The sequence below is a fragment of the Otolemur garnettii genome, unplaced genomic scaffold, assembly GCF_000181295.1.
Source record: "Otolemur garnettii isolate 467f Iridium unplaced genomic scaffold, OtoGar3 scaffold00083, whole genome shotgun sequence".
Taxonomy (NCBI): domain Eukaryota; kingdom Metazoa; phylum Chordata; class Mammalia; order Primates; family Galagidae; genus Otolemur; species Otolemur garnettii.
Genome location: NW_003852478.1, coordinates 1,496,605 through 1,508,001, shown reverse-complemented (window position 1 = coordinate 1,508,001; position 11,397 = coordinate 1,496,605). Strand labels below are relative to the sequence as shown.

The 11,397-nt window shown below is 38.5% G+C and overlaps 1 protein-coding gene across 1 annotated transcript in view; it reads left to right on the top strand.

Moving 5' to 3' along the window:
- The window catches only part of KCTD8 (potassium channel tetramerization domain containing 8), a 238,934-nt gene extending 228,958 nt beyond the window's left edge, over positions 1–9,976 (top strand). Inside the window, exon 2 of the mRNA XM_003794581.1 lies at positions 9,418–9,976. Coding sequence (XP_003794629.1) covers positions 9,418–9,878 — 461 coding nt within the window. The 3' untranslated portion in view covers positions 9,879–9,976. The remainder of the gene's footprint in view (positions 1–9,417) is intronic.
- Positions 9,977–11,397: the final 1,421 nt, after the last annotated feature.

Below are 11,397 nucleotides of genomic sequence, written 5' to 3'. Positions count from 1 at the left end.
CCAAAGATGAGCTGGAATCATCACGTGGGTCACACTGAGGACAGGGAGCATCCCAAGATGAGCTGGAATCATCATGTGGGTCACACTGAGGACAATCTTCAAAGCTAAGATGCCATTTTCAAATTTTATTTTATGTGCAGAAGAATTATTTAGAAGGTTTTTGCACAAGGAGATACTGTTCAAATTAGACATTAGGAATATTTGTTTCAGGATGGTGTGGAGAATAGTTTGAAGGAAGAGTACAGTGGAGTCAGAGAACAGGTTAGGAAACAGTGAGAAATAATGAGAAATCTGTCAAGGACAGTGGAAAGGGGAGCAGAAATGAAGAGAGAGATTCAAGAGCTGCTACCATGGGAGAACTGATAAGATTTAACAAGTGCTTGAAACTAAAATATGAATCTATTTGGGAGTCAAGGTCCACCTTTAACATCATCTAAGGAAATAGCTGAGTCATAGGAAGAGTCAGCCTTGTAGAATGAGACAAAGGCAGTAAGATGGCTTTTGGAAATTTCTTCCAATATGTGTTACACTCAACAAATATATTTTCCCTCTCATTTTTTCTAAGGCTACATTATATTTCCATATTCACTTTAATAGTACTATTTATTCAGTGACTAAACAATTCAGCCTTGTGTACTGTCTGGGTGATAAAAAGAAATGTAAGATCTCACCTTTGCCCTCATAGAAATAATAAAATTTTGAGAAATTTAGGACACCAGAAGTATGATCTTGGGGCCCTTTGGGGGGGGATGTTGGGAGCATTCATGCTGCTCTATGGCCATCTAATTGAATGTTTAGTAACATGGAAGGTGGTGAATGCCAAGTACGAAGTGAGAGATATAGATAACAGCAGGTACTGGAGAAATTTCTAAGTGTGAAGTTCATTTTACTGATTTTGTTAAGCAAGTGCTCAAATCAAGGCACCATGCTACAATAGAAAAACAGAGTTTCTATCTTCAAGGAATTTTACAAGTAAGGACCAAGAGACACACTGTGAATAAGCAAATGCAAAAAATAGTTGAGAAGTAGAGAGAATCAGAAGAGCGGTTGATGATGGTCACGTCAGGACAAGGAAAGGAAGACCCCAGTGCTTCCTTCTTGAAATTAGACTTCCTTCTTTCTGATTTTTTGGTTATTGTTGTTTTTTTTTAATTGTCTCTCACCCACTTAAAATTGGTGAAATAATGCTCATGGACATTATAGGAAACATAGGGAATGAGTTCAATTTTTCCCACTGCAGGTTAATTTGTATTCATTCACACAGTCTTTACTCTAAGGTGAACGAGCTGCTTTGTGACCTCTCAGATTTAATTTAGTGCAGCAATTTTACTGATAAGTTAAAAGTACCTCCCATTCCTTAGCTGACGCCAATCACAAATCACCCCATTTTTATTTCATTCCTTACTCCCTTCTCCATATCCTAGTCAACCTTTAGTTGCATCTGCATTTGTCCCCCCAAGCCCAAGCTACGTGGTGGTGGGGTGCGTGCTCCTGTGTGCGTCCTCCTGTGTGCGTCCCTCCCTCTGTAACCAGCATTCTGCCTCCTGCATAGACACACACGTCTTTTTCCCTTTTGATGATGCAACTACTTGGCACTTAGAAGCATGTGGTGCTGATATTTAAGATAGATTGGTTCATTCTGTTCAAGTACCACATAACCATTCACACACCATTGAGTTTAGTACTATTAAAGGATAATTTCCCTTCTAGGAATTGTGCCTGTTGCAGACACATTTTACATACACAGTCGTTTTTTATGATCACGAGGCAGGTAAAGAGTTTAAAATAAAATGTGTCTTCAAATGAGCAGCATATACCTAGACTTCCTTTGGAAATGCTTTGGAAATGTGCGTTCAAAGAAAAATATAGAAGTCTTCTTATTGGGCGTGCCTGCATGAAAACTACCCAGAAATCACACGGCCTTTTAAAGACAAAAATATTGACATTTAGTTTCTGAACTATGCTATCTACCCAAATGACTGGAAAAAGCTATCTTTCCTTCCAGGCTACTTCAGTGTAATAAAACTAATGGAATTAATCAAAAGCCCTGTTTTGCTGAGTTTTACAAGTTTGGGCCCATTAGGACACCTCCCATTTGTTTTATTTTACTCAATCTAGTGTTTTCACTGCTGCTTTTAATTCACATATTTCTTGATAACCTATCACAGGGTTTTTGTGTTTCATTTTGTAAAATTTAACACTTGATAGCTTCTCAGATCTGAATCCATGTAACATTAGATAATCTGAGCCTATAAGCTAATAATACATTGTATACATTATATAAAACTTTACAGCTCACAAATTGCTTTCACATAAATAATCTCTCTGACTTTTACCATAGCCACATACCTAGGTATTACTATTTTAATTTCAATAGATGCAAATTTGAGAGCTAAAGAAACTAAGAGACTTGCCTGCAATTTAAAAGAATTAGAATAGAGAAGGATTTGTATTTTTTAATCAGTACTCTCAATATTCAGTGAACAAATACACCATGCCATGGCCAAGTAGAGCGTGTATACATGTTTATGCCACGTAGTAATTATTTTTCTGCATTTACACACGTCAGTCTCATTCACAATACTTAACATGTGTTAGTTCCTAATCCTTTGCGACAACTCTTAGAAGTTTACACATAAGGAAACTAAGGCTCCATGAAAGCAAGTAGCTTACTGAAGAAAATAAATCCAGTAAATAGCCAGGTGCAGTGGCTCATGCCTGTAATTCCAGCACTTGGGAGGCCCAGATGGGTGGATTGCCTGAGCTCACAAGGTTTGAAACCAGCCTGAGCCAGAGCAAGACCTTGGGCCTTGTGGCCGGCGCCTGTAGTCCCAGCTACTTGGAAGGCTGAGGCAAGAGAATCACTCAAACCCAGGAGTTTGAGGTTGCTGTAAGCTATGACACCACAGCACTCTAGCAAGGGTGACAAAGTGAGACTCTATCTCAAAACAGAAAGAAATCTAGTAAATATTCATATTAGGATGTGAACCCAGTCAGTCTACACTTTGCTGCCTTAAGCATATCCTACCTGCTGATGTTTTAACAATAATAGGTTAAATTTAACAGGCATAAGCTGATAGTGTCATCCAGGACAACATGTCTTCCCAATGAACTTACAGAGAGTTACTTTTGACCTTTGAAATTTTGTGAGGTACTTTAGTGGAAATCACACTCGTTTCCTTGTTCTAAGAAGTAATTTCTATTCATGATAACCGTGTAGTGTTTTAATATTTAATTAGAATTTTACAACTTGGAAATCTCTTTCTATTCAATATATCACTTAGAATTACAGGCCTTTATAGCATAAAAGAAATTGAGACCAACCCCCAAATATTAATTGACAAAGACCCACCTGGCCTTGCTCGCTGGGAGCAACTGAACCAGGCTCAAATCCAGATCGCCCAAGTTTGTTCTCACGGTGATTAAAAAAAAATGTCAGCTCAATAAATAAGTATCATGTATGTGTGTATGTGTGAGTGTGTGAGTGTGTGCATGTGTACTGAGCATTCTTTAAAAAATAATTGAGAAGAGATATGCCCTCGGTAGCCAGTTTACAGGTCTAGATAAGGTGCACTTTCTGCCAAAAAGTGCTCAATGGAGCATTCCTGGGTGGGTATGTTAGTCTAGTTCATGGCAAATGGCCCAATAAAAAATTGATGAACTGTTCCTGTATTTGGAATTTTCTAGGCATATGTAGTTATCTAACACTTTTAAATAATTAACTCTTTTGTAATCTCAGATATGTGTGAGATTTGCTGATTCTCTGATCTGTGGCTTATACTTTAACAATTAGTCTTGAGTTCTTTTACCTTTTTGCTTTCAGACTACTATGAGGGTACAAACCATTAGGTTACAATGTTGGCATTCGTCAGATACGGTCCCAGTTGTAGTTATGCCACTCCCCCAGCAGATGTGTCATATACCCTGACATTGTGCCCGTCAGGTGACAACACACCAATCCTCCTCCCTCCTTCCCTACCCTCTCAGCTTGAATTAAATTGAATTTTTCTCCTGTGTGGGCATGTATTAGTTCATCTACTGGATTCATATTAGTATTGAATACATTGGATAATTGCTTTGCCATTTTTGTGATACTTTACTAAAGGAAATGCTTGCCAATTCTATTCAGGGAAATATAAAAGATGTAAAGTCTCCATCTTTTTGTGGTTGAATAGTATTCCATGGTATACATATACCACAGTGTATTAGTACATTCATGGGTTGAGGGCACTTGAGTTGATCCTGCATTATAAACTGACCTGCAATAAACAATCTAATGCAAATGTCATTATGATAAAAGGATTTTTTTTTCCTTCTGAGTAGATACCTAGCAATGGGATTGTGGGATCATATGGGAGGTCTAGTTTGGGTCCTTTGAAGATTCTCCATGCTTTTTTCCATGGAGGCCGTATTAGTTTGCAGTCCCACCAGCAGTGTGAAAGTGTTCCCTTCTCTCCACATCCACGCCAGCCTCTGCAGCTTTGGGACTTGGTGCCGTGGGCCATTCTTGCTGGGGCTAGGTGATACCTCAGGGTGGTTTTGATTTGCATTTCTCTAGTAATTTGGGATGATGAGCATATTTTCATATCTTTGTTGGCCATTCGTCTGTCCTCTTCAAAGAAAGTTCTGTTCATATCTCTTGTCCAGTGATAGATGGAATTTTTACTTTTTTGTTGATTAATTTGAGTTCTCTGTAGATTCTAGTTATCAACCCTTTGTCAGATTTTTAAAATGCAAATACTTTTTCCCATTCTGAAGGCTGTCTATTTGCTTTAATTATTGTGTCCTTAGCTGTGCTAGTCATGAGCTTTTTATGTGATGAAAGAAAGCACAGCTGATGAGACCACAAGAACACATTTCATTTCTTTTCTTTTCCTGCTTTCGTTCTTTTTTTTTTTTTTCTTTGAGACACAGTTTCACTCTGTCACCCTTGGTAGAGTGCTGTGGCATCACAGCAACCTCCAACCCCTGGGCTTAAGTGATTCTCTTGCCTCAGCCTCCCAAGTAGCAGGCGCCCACCACAATGCCCAGCTATTTTTTGTTTGTCCCTGCTGTTTTAGCTGGCCAGGGCCGGGTTCAAACCCACCACCCTTGGCACATGGGACTGGCACCCTACCCGCTGAGCCACAGGTGCCACCCTGCATTTTCTTTTTTATACTACATCTGATTAGTGCTCTGATTGACAGGGCAAAATGCTTTCAGGAGATCATTCAGGTATTCAGTTCTGTTACTAGTTGAAGAGATACTGGGAACTTTCTAATAGTCATGCTGTTCCCATATACTCACGACTTGGTGATATTTAAATTATCACACACGTGAAGTTTGAGGCACTTCAAGAGGCTTTGGGCCACTGACGGAATAATGTAAAATTAAAGTTTTAAATGATCCCTGGAGCTTACTATTAGCAGGCATCTACAAGAAAGCTAGGCAATTAGAGTAAATCATTATTTCCTCTGAATTAATTTATTTTGTCAATTTCACATATAAAAAACAGACAAATCAATTTAAGTTGCATCTTACTCCCAATTTAGCTCCATTAAGTTATTAATAACACTTTACACTTAATCAGGGAACAAAAGATACCAGCATAAACGAAAAGGAGAGTTGTCATCATCCCTAATAGTTTATACAAGAAACCATAATGTTATTCTACACATTCAAAAATGTAGACAGAATAAAACTCAGCCTTCTTCATTAAGTCATTATACAAACCTCTGAATCTACTTGGTCCGTTTGGGAGTCCACCTTGCCTAAGCATAGCATATTAAATAAGAGTAATAAAACGTAAAAGTGTATATATTTGTTAGTTCTCATTAACGTGTATAATTTTGATGTTTATTAAAGAAGCCCTTAAACATGACAGTACATTCAGATTCTTACCCCTTTTTCTTCATAGTTCTTAAAGTCTATAAAGAGAGAGAGTCTAAATTATCTCTTACATTATAAACAATAATTCTAAAATGCACTGAATAGGCTAAATTTCTGGGCAGGCTGTGATCCATCTCATTTGTTATTAGGGATGAGAAAAGAAGGAAGGGCTAAAACTGACAAAAAGTGGTAAAGAAAATGGAGAAAGAATTGAAAAAAAACTTTCAGAGCCAGCATAAGCAATCCCATGAGGACCCGTCTGGTGTGGAATGCTTCTAGCCTGTCTTTGCAGAAAATTACAGGGGTCTCCGGCTATGCACATTCGATCTTTCTCTCTGCATCTTTTTCTTCTCACCCAGTTGGAGTTAGCGTGAGCCTGTGAGATTTATTGGGACAAAGAGATCATCTGTATTTGTGTCTCCTGCAGAAGTTAAGACTGCGGCTGGCTATAGTGGGTGCTCAGTACAAAATTCTCGGCTGAAGCCCTTGACACCTTTAAAGACATCTTCCTGAATCTTTCATCTTTCACTATGAGAGTAATTTCTTTCTTTCACACATACACTGCGTTCTGTTGTACTGTTAGGTGACTGCATCATGTATGGGTTTTGTAGGGTGGTTTTAATTTTCTTCAATACATTGTAATCTCATTGTGCATAATGACTGTCTACAACTTAGGTAGCAAACATAGGGACCTTCTGTGACTCTATATTCTCCCTGGCAAGTGTCATTAAGCATTTTTCTCTCCCAGTGAATAGAAACAGGTTAAAGCACCTGCGCTGGAGGCATCTATCTTCCACTTCAGTGCTGTTACTTTTTCGCCTGGCTATGGCTGTAGAAGGCTCTGTGGTCCTGCCTAGAGGCAGGAAATGGTTTCTTCATGTATCCTTATCAGCAGTTTAATCCTTTAATCATTATTGGGAGTGAAGATCATAGATTGACAGAAAAAGTAAAAAAAAAAAAAAAGCATTTATTTATATCCTATATTGTTTTAGGGTGGTGAGTTTCATGCTCTCTTGGGATCGCATTCAGTTGTAAGAACAATTAGATAAAGAGATTCTGCATCTCATCACAGCCTCCACCTACACACGCACACACACAGGCTGACCCTTCAGTACACAGAAATACAATCTCTAGCCATGAGCGTGACATATATGCATTCAAAAAATCTCACTAATACACCTTGATACACTCTCATTGTTGAGAATAATTATACCTTTCATATGGTGTCTTATTTAATATTAAAATAACCTTATGGGGAAAGCAGTCCTACACCCACTTTATGGATGAGCAAATTAAGGCTGAGAGGAGCTAAATACCTTGCTCAAGGTCACAATGCTAGTATCTGCCAGACAGCCAGAATTTGAATCAAAGTCAGCAGGATTCCAAGTCTATTTTTTCTATATATATACATATATATATATATATATTGCTGTCACAAAAATCTGGTGCCACTAAAAACACTTCTTCAAGTCACATTCCTCTAGTCAATGGAGAAGATGGCTTTTGGCCAGGGTGGGTTTATGATTCAGGGACTCAGGAAGAAAGAGAGGTACATACAATTGGGTCATTGGAGAGAATTTAATATTGACAGTTTACAGCAGGGAAAGCGGGGTGGAAGACAGTTAAAGTAGGCATGGGTAGTGCCTGCAGGCTACATGTGGTGAGCCTCAGTTTATTGGAATCTGGAGAGAGGGGTGTCGGAAGAGTGAGGGAGGAAAGGGAACGAAGAGGGGGATGGAGGGAGCTGTCTGAAAGGGACGGTGACCCCTAAGCTTCACCCCCACTCTCCCTGAGTGCAAAGAAAAATTCCACAGCTGAACACACACACACACATACACACACAATGGACTTTAAAAAGAAAAAACATCTAATATTGAAAACACTTCCAAAATGCATCAGTGCACTTTCTTACTAAACAATTATAGGCATCAGCATTTGTTCTATTTTACTGTGTTGCAGACAAAGGAGAGTTGAAATATTGGTTATGACTTTCCCTCACATAAGGACATACACTTTACATTTTCCATTGTTTTCTTTAGGGGTGGGAGGTCAGGCTGAGGGACTCTTACATTTCAGGTCTGCCATTCTATCAGTTTCCTCAAATGGATACAACTGTGTAACTGACACTACAATCAACACGTAAAATATTTCCATTATTCCAAAAAGCTGTAAGCTATTTAAAATCATTAATCACACTAAAGTAAATATTTGGTATCAACTTTTGTTTCTTCTGATTTTAAACAGGAACAAAAATATTTTTGGTGGTTGGTTATGTCACCCTTCTGGATGCTGTAACTACTCCTGGTGGTTATTAACTGATTTCACATACATTAGACAGAGCCCTGGCTCCCTTTTTGGCTGCCTAGTGAAATCATTTGGCTCTATTAAATGGCCTGATGCTGGGAGGCAGACGATTAAATCAGGATGTCTGAGGTTGCTTCCCTGGTATCGATAACCTTAGGCTTTCTAGGTGATTCCAGTAGGCAGCCACGGTTGAGACTCTCAGACTTAGACCAGTTCTCAACTCTGGCTAGAAAGTAGAATCCCCTGGGGCATTTGCTTAAAAATTGTGTAAAAATACTAATGCATTCCCCCCACTTCTCTTTTATACAACTTATTCATAACAGGTGACTGTGAAGAAAAAATAAAATTTAGATAACCTAGACCTCTGAATGATTGAGCTCCACTTAAGCAAAATTAATTTATGGCTCTGGTGTGTGGTCGTGTTCTATAAATGTTAAATGGAAGTCCTAAGCCCACAGTGGAATCCAAGAGAGTAAAATATTCTCCTTCTTGGAAATAAACTGTATATTTGAAATAATTGTCTGGGGAAACTATCACTTTCTGAAAATTGTCTTCCTGGGTAATTTACCTCAAATGTCAAGCCTTGTATTTTAAGAGAATACTATATTTTAACTACATTTCCACACTATAATAATAGGCTCATCTGTGTCTCGTACTGCTTTCATAATTTTTTCCAAGAAAGTAGACAGGAAATAAGATTAAGAGACTAAGGATAAGATTTAAACCAGCTTCCACTGAGAAGGATAAATTATGCTATTGCAGCTCTAGGCCAGGAGAACTCTGCTATTTTAAAAAAGAGCAATGGTACTTTTTTTTACAATGGCAAAATATATACAGAAAGGACACCTAGGGAAGTGGCTAGAACATACATGGGCTAAGTGTCCAATGAAACAGAGGACTAGCAGAACATTGACACATATATTATTCAGATTTCAGGAGCTAGTACTAAAATAACAAAATTCTCCTTGATGGTATAAAGCTATTGATGTCCTATTATGGCCAACATTCTCATTAAGCAAACCTCTTGAACTTTATTGTTATAAATAATTAATCACCCTGGTGCGTGTTGCAATGTATTCTAAAGGGCTCAGATATTGTATTTAACTCCTCAAACCTCAAACATGGATGCAACAACAGCGTGTTTGTTAAAATTAATATTCTTAGTTTAAAATAGAGGAGTTAAAATTTATTTCACTCCACCTTCCCATTTCTTATGCTCCACTCCTCTTCTCTTCTCTTTTTCAGGACCATCTCAGAAAATAGTGTCACCTAAACAAGAACAGGAGGACAGGAAACAGGACAAAGTCACAGATAAAGGAAGCGAGAGTGGGACTTCCTGTAACGAGCTGTCCACCTCCAGCTGTGACAGCCACTCTGAGGCCAGCACTCCCCAGGACAACCCGCCCAGCGCCCAGCAGGCGGCAGCTCACCAACCCAACACCTTGACCTTGGATCGCCCCTCCAAAAAGGCCCCTGTGCAGTGGATGCCCCCGCCGGACAAACGCAGAAACAGTGAACTCTTTCAGACACTCATCAGCAAGTCCCGGGAAACAAACCTTTCCAAAAAGAAAGTCTGCGAGAAGCTAAGTGTGGAAGAAGAAATGAAAAAGTGTATTCAGGATTTTAAAAAAATCCACATTCCAGATTATTTTCCAGAGCGCAAACGCCAGTGGCAGTCTGAACTGCTGCAGAAATACGGGTTATAGTGACGGTCCCACCCTGCAGTGCCCAGGACGGTCCGTGTTTACTGCAGCGCCGCCACCTGGCGGATGGCCCAACCATGGTCAGTTGTGATTCTTGCCGCCACCTGGCTGATGGCCCAACAAGGGTCACTTGTGATTCTTGCTGCTCTTCCTTTCTGTGAATAGTGGATGTGGGACAATATTTTCTTTCATTTTTTTTTTTTGTTTTTAGAAACATGATTTTTAAAAAGGGGGGGAATAAAATCAGTAAATGTGAAATGAAAGTGGCCTGACTCAAACCATTTTGCAAGGATGAAAGTGGAATGTGCATGATCAAGAAACTTAGAATCTTGGTTTTTGAACTGTGATCAACTGGACCTGGTTTTCATGTATCAACTCACCAAAAACAAACCATCCTGTCACGCCAACGAAAATGACAATGTGGATGAAGGAACATCAAGTCAACTTGTAGGGGATGGTTTTAGGATCCAAATCTGAAACTGTCTAAATGTTAATGTAATAAAACAACTATTATTTTTGCATGAGTACAATGTTACCAATAACTCACAAGAAATAGGGAAGATCTGTTTGTTGCTTGGAAAGAAAAAAAAAATACAAAAAATAAACCAAAAAAAAAAAAAGTTTTAGGCAAAGCCTACAAATGTAAGCTGTCTAGGAGACTGACTTTTTTTTTGTTCTGGATCCATGATTTTTCTGTACCTGTGTATGGTGATGATGTATGTTAAGATGGTGTAAATATGCCTTATGCTATTGTGTGATAGCACCAACATTCACCTATTAATCCTAGCTATGATTATTTCTGCAAAATGAGTCTTTTACATCAGGCTGTGAAGATTGGATAATGACGCTCTCAAAGATCCTATTATCATGTTAATCAAAATCATTGAGGGGAATGGTAAAGAGCTTTATGTATTTATTAAAAAAATGGAAATGTATTTGAATTCCTTGATTTCCATGGACTCTTCTTTAAAAATGTTCAACTGTTAAATTGTCTTCAGTGATTTTTTTCAGACTTAATGTCGACAAGTTTAAACATAATTCAAAACAGAGACAGAGTCAGGTCCAGATAGCCTTGCTATGGATTAATAAACCCTTAGCCCACAAGAGAAAACGACTTCATCTGGGAATACACTAAAATTTTATTTTGGCTGACAACCAGATTGAAAGCCTTTCCAAGAACAATTGGGAAGTGACCTCTTACAAATCAAGACATAAAAATGTCTACTACAACCTAAAAGGTCAACCTTTATAAAAAGAGATTTCTTCCTGGTCGTATATGTGGGGAAGAAGCTTTCCTATATCATAAGCCACACAATTTTGTCTCACCATCTCCACAGAAAGAAATATATCATTATTGTTTTCTAAGGGATAGGCTGAGAGAGGGTAAAAATATTTTCAAGCGTTATAAAATTCAGTCTGCTCTGTGGCTAGTTGCAACGGAAGTTGGGTAGCATCCGTGGGATTTTTTAGTTTTTCATATAATAGGAAAAGATAGGCAACATCAGCTTAAAATTTTAAAAAA